At 38.3% G+C, this 17640-nt stretch overlaps 1 protein-coding gene across 1 annotated transcript in view; it reads left to right on the forward strand.

Annotated features, from left to right (window-relative positions):
* LOC124276612 (ATPase MORC2-like) overlaps positions 1-17640 on the forward strand; it is a 54070-nt gene that overhangs the window by 893 nt on the left and 35537 nt on the right. Inside the window, exons 2-16 of the mRNA XM_046712258.1 lie at positions 397-450; positions 956-990; positions 1528-1596; positions 3313-3403; positions 3837-3945; positions 7178-7252; positions 8275-8492; positions 9234-9479; positions 10511-10556; positions 10868-10953; positions 12400-12540; positions 12741-12760; positions 13712-13846; positions 16024-16048; positions 17243-17346. Coding sequence (XP_046568214.1) covers positions 397-450; positions 956-990; positions 1528-1596; positions 3313-3403; positions 3837-3945; positions 7178-7252; positions 8275-8492; positions 9234-9479; positions 10511-10556; positions 10868-10953; positions 12400-12540; positions 12741-12760; positions 13712-13846; positions 16024-16048; positions 17243-17346 — 1454 coding nt within the window. The remainder of the gene's footprint in view (positions 1-396; positions 451-955; positions 991-1527; positions 1597-3312; positions 3404-3836; positions 3946-7177; positions 7253-8274; positions 8493-9233; positions 9480-10510; positions 10557-10867; positions 10954-12399; positions 12541-12740; positions 12761-13711; positions 13847-16023; positions 16049-17242; positions 17347-17640) is intronic.

Genomic DNA, 17640 nt, shown 5'->3' on the forward strand with positions numbered 1-17640 from the left:
ACACCAGAAAACAATAATCGCTTCAAAAGCCATTGATATCAAGCTGAAACGTTCAGGTTATCACAGATGTTATTGTGCAGCTAATGATAAATGGCAACATTAAGGCTTTCACTGTTGTCATCATCTCCTGCAATGCATCTTCTTATGATTTCATCTCTTCTGTTTGAATACATCTAAATTGTTCAGAAAGTATAGTATCATCAGTCATCTCTCTCACATTGCAAAATTTTTGCATCTGTCTCACCAAACCCTGAAATCTTTATTTCCAGAATATTATTTCCTTGATGACACATGTTTTGCACAAATGAGATCACTGCTTGTCAGCCTTTTTGTCCAGCCTAAATATTTCGACAGTCCAGTTCACACATGATGTGGATGAATTTAAATCATTTTCAGAACAACCCATGAGTTCTTGTTTGGAGCATTGGCAGAATTGCTGGATAATGCCAGGTAGGTGCTCAGCTGGTTATGTTTGTTGTTATTTCTCCTACATTAAATCATGATCTTTAAACCTGAGGTACATTTGTGTGGCATAAAATGTAAAATCAATAAAGAGATAGCTGGGTAATTGAGTCTATTCATAGTTAGCAAAATTTCCAATATGCTCATACCCAGAGTTTTCAAAGGCTTACTCGCTTACAGTCCATTTGATTTCATTTGAGACCGATAAATTGCTCAATAACACAAAGTCTAATAAATGCAACAAAACCAAATTTTGCGCAGTCACATGAAATCGACAGACCAACTCTGATGATTTGTCTCATAATTTTGGACACCCAAATAAAAAAGTTGTTATTGTTTGTTAGTGAGCAATTCATCAGTCTCAAATGAAATCAAACGGACTGTAGTCATCATTTTGCTTCTCTACTGTGTCTACAATTGTTGCAATACAATTTAAAATTTCTGAATATGAGTCATTGTGTACTTGTATTCAACTGTGCTGTATATATTTCAGAGATGCGGATGCAACAAAAATCAATATCTATACAGGTATGTAATCATGCAACAGTTGTCATCAGCAGACTAATAAACAAGACTTTATAAGTTGATTGTTGAACACTGTTATTAAGCCTACTGTAAAGTTATGAAAAATGATTTGCCATATTATTAGTTGTTGATGGAGAACCAGTTTCTTTGAGTATATGTAGAAAGATTTTGGCAAGTCAGTCACTCTATTGGTTGGGGTGGTACAAACAGACAATTCCATTGCTTTATAATTACTGAGAATGATGCAGCTGATTTGAAATGGTAACAATAATAATCAGAAATATATCGGCTAAGAATAATTCATGGATAGAGTACATATTTTTGTATGTTTCAGGGATTGGGGTAGAGAACATTGACAATGGATCATTTTCAGGATTATTAGCCATTTTCTGAATTTGGAATGGGCCATAGTATCAATAGTAAACTTCAAAATTTTATTGGGCCTTCTTTTATTCTAATGTGCAAAATGGCCCCTGCCTTTCCCAATCATTGATGCTTAGTTTTACAGTATTTATTTAAGTGTGTGCATTTGATTTCAAGTCAGGGACAAGGAGCTGCGAGGAGGCTTTATGATGTGTTTCCTTGACGACGGAGAAGGCATGGACCCAAGTATGTATGACTCCTGAGCTGGAAACCACTAAGACATTCAGCAGTATGACAGTCCACCCTCAGCAGGCTCCACCCAATTAATTCAAAGCCCATACCATTCATTGTTTTCTCTTCAGACTCTGTGTCTAATGAGACCGCCTCTGTGGTGTAGTGGTTAGAGCGTCAGGTCGTGGGTGCGATCCCCGACCGCGTCATACCAAAAGAAGTTAAAATATGGTACTTGTTGGTCCCTGCCTGGCGCTCGGCATTAATGGGTACAAGGACTGGTCGGCTCGGAGTCAGTATAATGTGTCTGAGTGGGGTATCCATGCTCCACTGCGGCATGGTATCTCAGTGGGCTAGCACTATAAAGCCAGCTTAAGTCTGGGCTAGTACAAGCAGCCGCACATACACACACACACGCGCATGCATGTCGTCATATGAGCGAAATATTCTCAAGCACGACGTTAAATCCAATCTCACCTCACCTGTGTCTAATGATCATCAAGTTCTCACAGGTTGATATTTTGCATCAAATGTTGGTAAAATTTCCAAATTGGAATGAGACATTTAATTTCACGTTATCGTAAATGTTAATGTTTTTTTGCTTTGTATGTATGATACAAGGTCACATTACTTTGCATGATGTGACATTGTCCTTCATGCAATTTTAAAACACTGTTAAAGGTAAGAATATCTAAACACTGCAAAAAGTTGAGTCGATGTTTTGCCCTCAAGTTTGCCTGCAATTGTCACATATGATGCTTGATAAATGCCTAATAATGAGACCTTGGACCAATTAATTAGTGTCCCATAATCATTTCATCACAAACTAGTGAGTGTGGACTTTAGATTGCCTTTAGCAATATCACAACCGCTATTGTGTGTGCCATATACAATATTCAGCCCTATGGCCTAGTGCCCCCCAGGACCCGTGAAGGTCCGGGTTAGAATATTGGTCTTCAGTAACCCATGCTTGTCTTAAGAGGCGACTAACGGGATCGGGTGGTCAGGCTCGCTGACTTGGTTGACACATGTCATCACGCAGATGGATGCTCATGCTGTTGATCACTGGATTCTCTGGTTGAGACTCGATTATTTACAGGCCGCTGCCATATAGCTGGAATATTACTGTGTGCGGCGTAAAACTAAACTCACTCACTAGTGCCCCCAGAGTGGAAGGTTCATGGTTCAAATATGGTGGCATCATACCAAAAGCCATTCAGAGATTATTGTTTCTCTCTCCGGCATTAAGGGATAAAGGACTTGAGTAGTGGTGTCTATTATTGTTGATGTTAAAGACCTGTGTTATTAATGTTAAAGACCTGTGAAGTTCTGGGTTAGAACTTAGATACAGGTTGGTCCATAGCAACCATGCTTGTCATAAGAGGTGAGTAACAGGATCAGTTTGTCAGGCTCCCTGACTTGTTGCGTAGATCCCAGTTGCGTAGATGGCTGCTCATGATTGGAGTTACTGGATTTTATGGTTCAGACTGTCACATAGCTGGAATATTGCTGAGAAGGGCCTAAACAACAACCAAAACGAATAAACAAAATATATATCAATATTAAACTTGACTATGGTATCAATGTTGGCCTGCGATACGAAACTGGCTCTAGTCCTAACCTATACAAGTAGACATTGGTGCATGCACATCACAGTCTGAGTGAAATATTCCTGTACACAACGTTAGTCTACTGATCACCGAAGCCTCAAGTAATTATGTCTTGTTACAGATGAGACAGCTGATATTGTCACCTTTGGTAAATCTGCCAAGAAGTCCATTGATCTGAACCAAATTGGAATGTATGGCAATGGTCTGAAATCGTAAGTATTGTGTCTGCAAGATGATTGCTTCCATGTATTGTGTTTTTGCTAACATCTGTCAACACCTTCAGAACCAGATGACAAGATTCGATGATTCATCAAGATTCATCTACATAATCACAAGAAAATTCAGGAAATATTTTGTAACTTCTGTTACATATTATTCTCTGAATGTGTCAGGAATCATATTCGGTGACATGTTTGATGCGTGTTTCAAACCCAAATTGCATAGTTGGATGTTCATGATTGCAATCACTGGATTGTGTGGTCCAGACATTATTTACAGACAACTGTGATAGAGCTGGAATATTGCTGAGTTTGGCATTAAACAACAAACAAGATAATTTTGTCTGTATCTATTTGTGGTAGGAAAATCTTTTAATTGTTGATTTGGTACATTTAGTGACATATTTTGGTTACCTCTTTGTTTCAGAGGCTCAATGAGAATCGGTAATGATCTGATTTTGTTCACGAAGAAGGGAATGACAATGTCTTGTCTGTTTCTGTCAAGAACTTTCCACGAGGAAGAACACATTGATGAGGTAATGATCAACCTGTTGAACGGGAAACAATGATAAATCAGTCTGCAAAGAGAAAAAAACAAATCAACCGAGAAAGTCTAAATTTATCACCGCAGAACAGTCGATCAGCAAGATGACAATAAGATCTGTCAACAGAATGAAGAATGATGCATCTCTATGAAAGGAGTTTAATTGTCGGATGGGGAGGACAGAGAAACGATAATACTTCATGAGGAAAATTGAAAATAATGAAATCATCAACAGAAAATGATGAATAATCTTGATGAATATTATTTCTAATGTATAAACATCAACACCAGAGATTGATCAGTCTCAGAAATCAGAAAATATTAGGAATGAACAACTGAAAATCAGTGATGACACTAAGTAATTCAACAGCATATTCAAAAAGATTCAAGTTATATTTTTATGAAGAATGATAAATCACCAACATGAAGAATGCACGACTTACTATTCATGTGGTTTGAGTCAACACCCATCTGGGGCGGTGGGGTAGCCTAATGGTTAAAGCGTTCGCTTGTCACACCGAAGACCCGGGTTCGATTCCCCACATGGGTACAATGTGTGAAGCCCATTTCTGGTGTCCCCCGCCATGATATTGTTGGAATATTGCTAAAAGCGGTGTAAAACTAAATTCACTCTCTCACTCAACACCCATCTGTTCGTTCTCTCGCCCACTATTCATTATTTACATATTTCAGTGGTATCACTTTATCAATGCTGTCTAAGATTAAACAATGTTCATTAACCCCCATGAAGACACATAGATGAAATTGAGAATACTCTCACTACATAGAGAAATGCTGAATGGTAAACCGTGAAACAGATTCTGAAGTACTTCATGGAAAATATGGTCTCTGGTTACATAAATGAACAACCAGTAATCCTACTGTGTATGGAAATAGCATTCATGGACAATATGATTGCAACCACATTCATAGAGACAATGGCATGATACAGTAGTGGAGGACATTTCTTGACTCAAGTCAGAATTAGGCATGTTTGAATAACAACACAATGCAATGCATGCATGCATTCACAACATTTTGGAGATATCCAAAACTAGTATCCATCAGGAATATTGTTAATGATCATTTTTGACACATGGGCCCAAATGTAATGCTAATACACAAAATAGTTTGTGGCAGTGTGAAATAGACTTTAATTAGTTTACACAGAGAAATATTTCACATTCATAAGAAACAGCCATTGTTGCAAGGCACTCATTGAGAATAGGGGATTAAGTATGCACAATGTATGACGTACCTAGGAGAAGTAATCACATTATTGTTTTGGTCATACATGAAATGAGTATATGTGCATCTGAAAAGGTGCTTGAAGCACTTGAGGAAAACATATCTATGCACATGATTCACCATGTAATATGGAGTGCTTGATGCCATAGGGAGGTCTGTATGCTTGATGCAATAGTAAAGGCAGCTTGAAACAAGGAATATTGTATGCTTGATGCAATAGTAAATACTGCTTGAGACAGAATATTGTATGCTTGATGCAATAGTAAATACTGCTTGAGACAGAATATTGTATGCTTGATGCAGTAGTGAAGGCAGCTTGAGACAAGGAATATTGTATGCTTGATGCAGTAGTAAATACTGCTTGAAACAAGGAATATTGTATGCTTGATGTAGTAGTAAAGACTGCTTGAAACAAGGAATATTGTATGCTTGATGCAGTAGTAAATACTGCTTGAAACAAGGAATATTGTATGCTTGATGTAGTAGTAAAGACTGCTTGAAACAAGGAATATTGTATGCTTGATGCAGTAGTAAATACTGCTTGAAACAAGGAATATTGTATGCTTGATGTAGTAGTAAAGACTGCTTGAAACAAGGAATATTGTATGCTTGATGTAGTAAATACTGCTTGAAACAAGGAATATTGTATGCTTGATGTAGTAAAGACTGCTTGACACAAGGAATATTGTATGCTTGATGTAGTAGTAAATACTGCTTGAAACAAGGAATATTGCATGCTTGGTGATGCAGTAGTAAATACTGCTTGAAACAAGGAATACACAAGGAATATTGTATGCTTGATGTAGTAGTAAATACTGCTTGAAACAAGGAATATTGTATGCTTGATGTAGTAGTAAAGACTGCTTGAAACAAGGAATATTGTATGCTTGATGCAGTAGTAAATACTGCTTGAAACAAGGAATATTGTATGCTTGATGCAGTAGTAAATACTGCTTGAAACAAGGAATATTGTATGCTTGATGCAGTAGTAAATACTGCTTGAAACAAGGAATATTGTATGCTTGATGCAGTAGTAAAGACTGCTTGAAACAAGAAATATGGTATGCTTGATGCAACAGTGAAGACAGCTTTAAACAAGCAATATTGTATGCTTGATGCAGTAATAAAGACTGCTTGAAACAAGGAATTGTATGCTTGATGCAATAGTTAAGTCCGACAGAATATTGTATGCTTGATGCAATAGTAAAGACTGAGACAGAATATTGTATGCTTGATGCAGTAGAATACTGTACATGATGCAATAGTAAAGACTACTTGAGACAAAATATTGTATGCTTGATGCTATAGTAAAGACTGCTTGAGACAGAATATTGTATGCTTGATGCAGTAGAATACTGTACATGATGCAACAAAGATATTTTACATCTGATGCAATGGAATACAGAGATGGAACACGGAATATCTTGTTCTTGATGCAATAGGAAAGCTGTGTGCTTGATACTATACAGAAATGAGCATTGTATGCTTGAAGGGTTGATGTCAGATAAATGCTTGAAGCAATGAATATTGTATGCTTGATGCAATAAAGAATGCTGTGCTTCCAGGGGGATTTGGGTGTCTCAGTGTGATAGCAAGTTCTGTGCTTGGTGTAGAGAGGAATGCTGTATGCATGATGCTTGATAAAGACAAATGCTTGATACAAGAGGAATTATATATATTCTTGATGCAGCATTAAGGAACATTTGCCTGGTACTGAAGGAATATATATGAATGATGCAAAATGAAAACAATATACATGTGTTGAATAAACGAAAAAGTAATGAATTCTTTATTTTACAAATCTAACACAAGAGCACACACAAAATGTCACAATTCTTGACAAGTTTGCAAATATCAATACATCCGGGCAGAAGTTAAACACAAAGTAGAAACACACCAGCTTCTGTTTTCTTCAGAGATTTTGTCATATATTATGTGTGACAGTGGAGTCCTAAGTTCCTAATGGTATCCTACAGGTGATTGTTCCTCTACCAGCATTCGAGGCCTCAACAAGACGACCACTGACAAAAGGTGCTAGGGCTGCAGAGAAGGTGAGTTTGACACAAGGAACGGTGTTCCTGTGGGTCCTCCACTTACCAGGACATAGTAGGGCTCTATACATTAAGGAGTTAATGGCACTGGTACAAGTAGCTAGGCACACACAATCATGCACATCACTTATATCTTGAAATAATATTCTTGAAAATGATTTTAAATCCCATTTTACTTCACTACTAGTTGTGGAAAAATTAGTACCTATCTGATTGGCCAATCATCTGTACATGAGTGTGTGTACATGCATCTTTGCGTTGACGGGGGCGCGTTGGGAGAGCTGGCTAAGGCGCCAGGCTAGTGATCCAGTGAATTTGAGGTGTCGGAATGGAGCCCACCTGTGACCGGGTGTAAAAACTTGGAGTCAACTTTGTGTGCAGACTCTCCGTGTTGTCACAACCCCTAGTGTACAGTACACAGCCCTGTGCACTTTAAAGAACTCACAAATCCGTTGGTATATGACCAGATGGTGGCCACATGAATACATGCAAACACCTAGTTGAGGATACAGCAACGTGCAGTAAACTTGGACAAAGTATTGTGACTATGTGTCCCAGTCCACCCAGCTGTGAATGGGTACCTCGTTAGGATGAGAAAGCCACAATAACTCGGTGCGCCTAGTGGCTGCAAGAGTTGTATACTCCCCAGGGAGTTGAGTTTGATAATTCGATGTGCCGTTGAGATTGGCATCCAATATCAAGGGAAATAAATCCTATATTAATATAAATATCCTATATTAATAATTATTATTATACTGCATAATGAAACTGTCATAAGGATTAATAAAAAATTGCAAATTGTTAGGGTTATGTCATTAAAAGGACTACTGCACTAAAATGATTAATGTGTTAAGAGCATAAGTCAATATTATTGTAGTAATGCACTTACGTAGAAGTTCTTTCATTGTTTTCTTCTGTCCTTAATTGGTTTGCCTGATCCAGATTTTAATTATCAGACTGCCGTGATGTTATAAGATTACTAAATGTGAAACAGCGTTGACAGTGATTATTGATGATTTCAGCATGAAGTGGAGATGGGGCTCATATACAAGTATTCACCATTTCGGTCAGAAGAGGAGTTTTTTGCTCAGTTTGACAAAATTGAGGGTAACTCTGGGACACTTGTGGTTGTGTACAATCTTAAGCTGCTGGACAGTGGAGATCCAGAGCTGGACATTAATTCAGACCCTGAGGACATTCTACTTGCTAATCCAGAGTCAGACTTTGACCCAGATGCAGAGTAAGTTTCAATGATCTGTTTCAGATGACGACAAGCCACTTTGGATGAAGTCAGAATGTAAAACCTGTATTATGAGATGACTAAACTGTGAGATGTGACAGTTTGAGAAAAGTATGGACAATATATGGAAAGTGGACATCCTCACAGCATGAAGATGCCCTGTACATTTAGAGTTGTTTTAAACTGATTATGTTTCTCTGTCTCTCTCTCTCCCTCTCTATTTCTCTCTGTATGATGTGAGGTAAAAACAATTGTTTGGCAATTCCAATCAAAGAACGGACAGTTTGAAGTGCTGACAATATTTTTTTTGACACAAATCTCTCTCTCTCTCTCTCTCTCTCTCTCAGGTCCAAGAGTTTATATTTCAGAGAGGTTTCAGTACATGAATTCGTGACTCTCTTGCAATCAACAACATTTTCTGTTTGTCTGCTGATTGATTGTCTTTACTCTGGAATGCTGTTATTTTACTTTAGATAACAATCACATTGCAGATATTGCAGTCAATATCTCCTGGTTGAATGATTTACCAAGGGGAGGTAATTTTAGGTTTTGTATGTGTTGTCTCCCTTTGAATGATATACTCAGAATATGGAAATGGGTTGTGTTAATGCTAATGTTTGACACTGATTGTGATACAAAATCTTAAGAAATCAGATATATTGTTGGCTTAGATTTTGTTTTGGTAATTAATTTTTAATGTAGATATTCATGCTTGAACGATTTGTCATTGTCTGTTTCCAGTCTCGTGCCAGAAAGGAAGTCATTCAGAGACTATACTGCCATTTTGTATGTGGACCCAAGGATGAGGATATATATTAATGGCAAAAAAGTGCGGACTAAGAGACTCTCGTGTTGTCTATACAAACCTAGGTTTTACAAATATTCTTCTAATCGATTCAAAGCACGATCAGAACACGAAGCCAAGCGAGCGATGGATGAAGCAACTTCCGCAGAAAACAAAGCTCGGGAAGCTGAAAGCAAATCAAAGTGAGTTGTGATGATGATGATGATGATGATGATGCAATTTATATTTTGCTAGATTTCCACACCACACAGGGATATGTTCCTAGCATTGTGTTATTGTCAGAGTGAACAAAGTCAGTGTGCATATTCTGAAGTCCCCAATTTGCCATTGCAGCTATATATGTTGCTTAAAAGAAGTTAAGGACAACCCAGAATCATGAAATATTGGTCATATGGTTTTTAGCTTCTTTTGAGTTGTATATGTAATGTCACATTGACTCATTGTTACATGTAGCATGTCATGTGCTGTAAGGTTTTACTATGACTTATATTACCATGGTTACAGTTTTGTTCCAAATATATTCCTAAAGATTCAGGTGAGTTTCAAGACCAGTTGAAAGGCTAATATTGAGACCCAAATCTGCAGTAAATAATCAATTATTTTGTGTCTGAAGTGGGAAATGTTTAATTAGGTTAACTGCCGTGTTATGAGAAACAACAGTTTGGTATTTTCAGGTGAATAATGGGGGGCGGTCGGGTAGTCTTGTGGTTAACCTGGTTAATGCGTATGCTCATCACGCTGAGACCCGTGAAGGTCCGGGTTAGAATATTGATCTTCAGTAACCCATGCTTGTCGTAAGAGGCGACTAACGGGATCGGGTGGTCAGGCTCGCTGTCTTGGCTGACACATGTCATCAGTTCCCAATTGCGCAGATTGATGCTCATGCTGTTGATCACAGGATTGTCTGGTCCAGACTCTATTCTTTACAGACCGCCGCCGCCATACTGCTGGAATATTGCTGAGTGCGGCATAAAACTAAACTCACTCACTTGTTACGCTGAAGACTAGGGCTCAATTCCCCACATGGGCACAATGTGTGAAGCTCATTTCTGGTGTCCCCCGCAGTGATATTGCAGGAATATTGCTAAAAATGGTGTAAAACCAAACTCACTCAGGTGAATAATGAATTAGTAAGAATATTCGTCGAAACATTATGTTCGTCACTTCAATTTTGTAGCTGATGTAATGCATGTATTTTCTGTCTTATTTTCAGAAATTTAGAAAACAAAGTAGGTTCCTCAATATCAAGGGATCAAAGGGTGTGTATATGTTCTCGTTTTTACTTGTCATCATATCCCAATTGCGTAGATCAATGTTCATGCTGTTGATCACTGGATTGCCTGGTCCAGACTCGATTATGTACAGACTGCTGCCATATATTGGAATGTTGCTAAAAGTAGTGTAAAACTAAGCTCACTCACTAACTTATTTAACTAAAGCATTAACAGTTTAACAAAGTAATAATTAAGATATTTTTAGATATTTATCCTATTACAATTTGAATTTTGGATATTTTTACATTGTTCTTTTAATTAATTTGGTTGATAAATGCTAATTTGTAATCTCACAGGCGGACCTACGTAAGGCTCAAACCTTTGCAGCAGAATGCAGAAGAGAAGCACAGATTAAACGTCAGATAGCCGACAGAAAGAGCAAGTAAGACTCCCTTGTGTCTTGTTATGTTCCAAAATATGTGTCACTGTATTTCTGTTTGAACCATGCAATGAATATCAGATCATCTGCATTACAGATGTGATATTATTGATGATACATCTATTTCTGTTGCACCCTTTGCTCTGTGGTGTAGTTGTTAGAATGTCCCCCTGTAGAGCGGAAGGTTGCGGGTTTGAATCCCGACCGCGTCATACCAAAAGACGTTAAAATATTGTACTTGTTGGTCCCTAATGGCATTAATGAGTACAACATTGACTTGTCAGCTCGGAGTCGGTATAATGTGTCTGAGTAGGGTATAAATGCTTAACTGCAGAATGGTATCTCAGTCAGCTAGTACTATAAATCCAGCTTAAGTCTGGGTTAGTACAAGCAGCCACAAATACACATGCTTGCACGTCGTCATATGAGCGAAATATTCTTAAGTGCAACGTTAAACCCCATTTCACTGCACCTATTGCACCCTTTGCTACTCAATACTGTATGTAAAAATGTACTATCTTTTCAGTACTGTAAATAAAGATTGATTTGTGATATGTGTCACTGGCTACTGATATGAAAGGAGTATCTTTTCCTTTGCTGATGGGGGCGGTGGGGTAGCCTAATGGTCAAAGCGTTCGCTCGTCACGCTGAAGACCCGGTTCGATTCCCCACATGGGTACAATGTGTGAAGCCCATTTCTGGTGTCCCCAGCCGTGATATTGCTGGAATATTGCTAAAAGCGGCGTAAAACCATACTCACTCACTCCTTTGCTGATGTTTTATTTAGCCCATCTTCTAAGGAAAAATTGTTCTGAGAATCTCATACTTTTGTAAAATACTATTCAATACCATTTCATTGACCAGGACTCTCGTAAGCCTAGAATGATGTGCATTGTTATTGGAAGATTTTCTGACAAACTTAAGTGGTGGCTAAGCTAATTGGTTATAGTGTTTGTTTGTCACACAGAAGGCCTGTGTTCGACTCCCTTCATGGGTACAATGTGTTACGCCCATTTCGGGTGTCACCAGACGTGATATTGCTGGAATATTGCTAAAAACAGCCTTAAAACTTCTCACTTACTTCAGAGAAACTGTCACACATAAAAACATGACATTTCTTGAAATGGCGAAATAGAAAATTAACATGGAAAATGAAATAAGTTCATGTGAAATATCGTAGGAGGCGACTAACAGGATCGGATGGTCAGGCTCGCTGACTAGGTTGACATATGCCATTGTATCCCAATTGTGTAGATCGATGTTCATGCTGTTGATCTCTGGATTGTCTGGCCCTGACTCAATTATTTACAGACTGCCGCCATATAACTGGAATATTGCTGAGTGCGGCGTAAAACTAACCTCACTCACTCACTCACTCACTCATGTGAAATATTGATTATTGTACTTATCATGTGAATGATATCTCACTTTTTAACCTGTCTGTTTCAGAGCTCTAAAAGACCCCAAAACATTGAACTTTATTTTTGGAATGAACTTGGAGAACCGGGTCCATGATGGTGTGTTTGTCTACAACTGTAGCAGATTGATCAAAATGTATGAAAAGGTTGGACCACAGGCGGAGGGAGGAGTGTAAGTTGATCTCACTTTACTACAGAAACAGTTGAAGACTTAGCTGCTTCATACCTCAGAATTTATTGCTGGATTGTCTAAGGCTCAAGTTCGTGGGAATAGATTGTAAAGGTTGCCAGAATTGTTTAAGAATGGCACACAAATTAACACTTGACATGAATCTAAGAAATGTTACTAGTTTTTCTGTTTTATTATTGCAGGAATTGCAGTGGAGTTGTAGGTAAGTAATGCTTTTCACCAAACAATGTTTTCATTTCAAAGTGTTCCAAAGACCCAAGGTTGCAGGTCTGGACGCAGACAGTCCCTTCAACTCAATGACCACTAGTATAATACAAAAAACAACTGACCAAAATTCTAGTTTCAAGAAATAGAAGTTGAAGGGTCGTAAAGAAAATTGTTACTATTTCTTGTTCTCTTAATCTACTGTCTTCAGATTGAAAACACCTTTATCGGTACCTGCTATGATGCTGACCCTCACAGAGTCTGCCCAATTGCAATAACATAACTAGCAATTCACTTTGTAAAGGTGACATATGTCACTGATACCATTATCAATAGAATTGAAGAGGTTTGAATGCTACATTTTACATTTTGCAGTCTTTGATAACATACCCATGAAGATCCGGGTTAGAATTGATCTTCAGTAACCCATGCTTGTCGTTAAAGACGACTAACGAGATCGGGTGGTCAGGCTCGCTGGCTTGGTTGACTCATGTCATCGTATCCCAATTGCGAAGATCGATGCTCATGCTGTTGATCACTGGACTGTCTGGTCTTGGCTTGATTATTTACAGATTGCAGCCATATGGCTGGTATATTGCTCAGTGCAGCGTAAATCTAAACTCACTCACTCACTCTTTGTCAACATAACAATACCTCTTACATAAGGGAACAAAAACTTCAATCCCAATTTTGAACTCAGACACAACTTTCCCCTTTTGCCTGCTCAGGGCAGAATCTTTTAGACCCTGATAATCCCTGACTATTGCCAGGTTGCCCTGATAATCCCTGAACAACTCGCCCCATTAATGTCAGAACCTTTCGAGGAGGTGAAAATGTCCTAATTCGAACATACTGTGTAAATGTCACCAATTTCAGTTTGGGAAAGTGTTGTCTGAGAGTTTTCTGTGATGCAGTGATTGACAGGTCTTGGTTCACTCTGTACTTGTAGGTATTGTTGATGTCCCGTACCTGGTGCTAGAGCCCACTCACAACAAGCAGGACTTTGCTGATTCCAAGGAGTTCCGGCATCTCATGAAGGCTATGGGGGAGCACATGTCCCAATACTGGAAGGATGTGGGCATCGGTAGGTACACAACTCACCCCTCAGCACCCTACAGGAGAATGGCTTGTCAAATGTTCATGAATTGTACTATGGCCTAACAATCAATACAAGTCTTCTATCCATGCTAAATTTATCATTACAGCTAACATTGGCTGTTTTGGCATTTGTATTGCTATTTTTTGCAATATTGATTCATGTAATGTCATACAGCACAATATGTTACGTGTGTTATATCATCTGTAATTAGACATATTACATAAGGGAACCTGGCAATAATAGTTTCCCTTTTTGTCCCCTGCTGCAACGCGAAACCGGGGACTATGTTATCAGCAGCGTCCGTCCGTCCGTTCGATTGTTGTTAACGTGGTATCTCATGAACTGTAGTACCCAATGTCTTCAAATTTGGTGACAGCCTACATTGGGGGATTACGCAGACACCAGTCGATTTGGGTGACCTTGACCTTATTTTTCAAGGTCACCACGACACTTTGACCACTTTTCAAACTCTTGTTAGCGCGATATCTCATGAACTGTTGTACCCAATGTCTTCAAATTTGGTGACAGCCTACATTGGGGGATTACGCAGACACCAGTCGATTTGGGTGACCTTGACCTTATTTTCAAGGTCACCTTGACACTGACCACTTTTCAAACTCTTGGTAGTAGCGATATCTCATGAACAGTAGTACCCAATGTCTTCAAATTTGGTGACAGCCTACATTGGGGATTAGACAGACACCAGTCAATTTGGATGACCTTGATCCAGGGCTCCAGATAACTTTTGGGGTGTGGAGTGTACTTACACATCATATTGCAAGTGGAGGTGTACTGAGAATTTGAAGGAGTACTGACATGTTTTGTGTGAGCGAGTTGGTGATGTGGTTTGTCTGGACGATTCATCGATCACTATTTCCAACCATGTATTTGTATTTGAAGTCGCGCGAGAAATAACTGAGGAACCGTGTGAAGCGAAAATGTCAGGTCCGACTGGATATAAATAGCAACAGTGTAGTTTTAGCCAATCGAAAAATAGTGGCGATATCGCAAGTGATTCCTACTTTCGGGTTTCCTCATGTGTCAAATCGTGTTTCGCGAAAAGAAACTTGACAAGCATTTATCCTAAATATATTTCCATTTGCAACATAATCTGCCGGAAATTAAATGTTAGATCGATACAAAGATATTTATGTGCGTGTACCCATACGCTTGAAATCTTATATGATGTCAGACTTAATTCATTTTGAGGCGTACATTACTCCTGTGCCTTTTATCTGTAGCCCTGTTGATCTTATTTTCAAGGTCACCACGACATTGACCATTTTTCAAACTCTTGTTAGCTGATATCTCTTGAACTGTAGTACCCAATGTCTTCAAATTTGGTGACAGCCTACATTGGGGCATTACCCAGACACCAGTCGATTTGGGTGACCTTGACCTTATTTTCAAGGTCACCATGACACTTTGAACACTTTTCAAACTGTTGTTAGCGTGATATCTCATGGACTGTTGTACCAAATGTCTTCAAATTTGGTGACAGCCTACATTGGGGTATTATGCAGACGCCAATTAATTTGGGTGACCTTCACCTTATCTCCAAGTTCACCACACACTTTGACCACTTTTCAAACTTATTTAAATGCGATATCTCATAAAACATTGCACCCAATGTTTTCAATTATGTCGACAGCCTACATTAGGTGATTATGCAGACACCATTTCAGGCATCTTGTATGTCCTCCCCAAAATAAAAGTAAATATAGATATTCCATTCTTTAGCGGCAGGGGACATTGCCAGAGCTCAGTGGCATAACACTTGTTTCAAAAACTGGAATCAGTTGTATATTTGATCATTTCATTTAAACTTGTCACCTGTCCATCAAGATAAAGCAATGCTGGATTTAGTAATATGTTATGAACCAGTGTTTTTCAAAGGTAATATAACATAGCATTGAAATTGTTGTATGATCATGTACCTCTAAGTACAGCCACAGTGGTTGCTGTGTGTGTCATCGTACCTCCACCGTGTGAGGGACACTGGGGTAGCCTAGTGGTTCAAGTGTTGGCTTGTCATGTCGAAGACCCAAGTTTGATTGCCCACAGAAGTATTTCAAATATTTCATCTGAAGATACTGGGATTGTTGGCTAAATGAGAAAGTAATAGGATTTTGAAAATAATTGTTACTATCTTTATATTTCAGTTCAACAGGGAGTCACCAAGTTTTGGTGAGTATTTATTGGTTGAGGGTTTTTCAGCTTAAAAAGTCTGTGATGTTAGGATATTTGATTATTTTCTGATCACTGATCAGCCAATATATTATCAGTTATGTTAATTGAAGGTGCCAGGATTTATCTTAGATTCTTGAGAGGCATTTAGAAGTTGGTGAATATATAAGACGATTAAATGGATGGCAACTTCTTGTTTATTGTATGTCACAACGATTCTGGGCTACTTCTTGAACCTTCTTCAGGTGATTTAAGACAGATGTCGAAAACAAACTATATATTAGGGCTGCACAATATAACCGTTCAAACATGAAACATGAAAACGATACATATTGATCGATAACAGGTATTTTGCTGATCGAAAACAGGTATTTTGACTTGGCATTAGGAAAACTTATTAACAAAAGCCTAGTGATTTTGTTGTTTTTCCTCTATAAATCAAGAAGTAACCCTTCGATTATAAGTAGTTTTTGTTTAAAAATACTTCATGCAATACTAGTATATTGCAATACATATCGCAATACATGCTTTTCAGCACGCAATGTATCGCAATATGAAAATTCTCTGCAATACCCACCCCTACTATATATACCAGATTTACAGGAAGCCAGATATGTACATGTATATACAATCAATCACAAAGGGCTGATTGATTGATTTTATATACATGTACACATCTGGCTTCCTGTAAATCTGGTATATATAGTTTGTTTTCTACGTCTGGCTTGACTCTTAAATCACCTGAAGAAGGGGCAAGAAGTAGCCCAGAAACGTTGTGATATACAATAAACAAGAAGTTGCCATCCATATACTCGTCTTATATGGACTGAGCTTGTTTTACAGATTAGTGGTATTTCAATACAGTAAAATACCTTTATAACGAACTCCAAGGGACCACTGAAATTAGTTTGTTATATCCGTAGTTCGCTATTCACTTTTTTATATGATACTATAATGTTTATTCGGGACTTTTAAAACAGTTCGATATAGCCGTCAGTTCGTTATATCCGTGTTCATTATTCTACTGTAAAAGCGCGTGGCTACAATGTACAATTTTCCTCTATTGCCTCGACTGCCATGTTAAAATACTGCGGAATATAAAAATATAAACATTTTAAGCAATCACGATTTTGAAGAAAATACAGATGCTAAAATGATCTTGCTGGTGTCTCTAGACATGATTTGTTTGTGCAGGGAGAACTTTGGTTACATATCACCCATCTGGACAGACCGACCATCAGATGATGTGAAATATGTGAGGAAACGAGCCATGCAGATAAATGTGACGCTCCAGTGTGGTAAGACATCCAGAGTTATCTCCCATATACAGTCCTGCTTTCCTAAACACTACCAGTGTCTTGAATGTGTTAAAGGTCACATGCAACCAAAAATCAAACATAATTAAAACACAATTATCACTTCTTCATGACATATAATATGCATTGCTGATTATGAAAAAACAAATAAACAAAATTATAAGCATTATAATCGCCAAATCAAAAGTGCAATATTGTGTACTTGGGTTAACCTCCCTCGAAGCGAAGCAGCGGGATACGAACCCAGTCAGAAGCGGGTGGGTGTGCACTCAAGTG

The sequence above is a fragment of the Haliotis rubra genome, unplaced genomic scaffold (genome assembly GCF_003918875.1).
Source record: "Haliotis rubra isolate DU_JTF1 unplaced genomic scaffold, ASM391887v1 Scf210, whole genome shotgun sequence".
In the NCBI taxonomy this organism is placed as follows: domain Eukaryota; kingdom Metazoa; phylum Mollusca; class Gastropoda; order Lepetellida; family Haliotidae; genus Haliotis; species Haliotis rubra.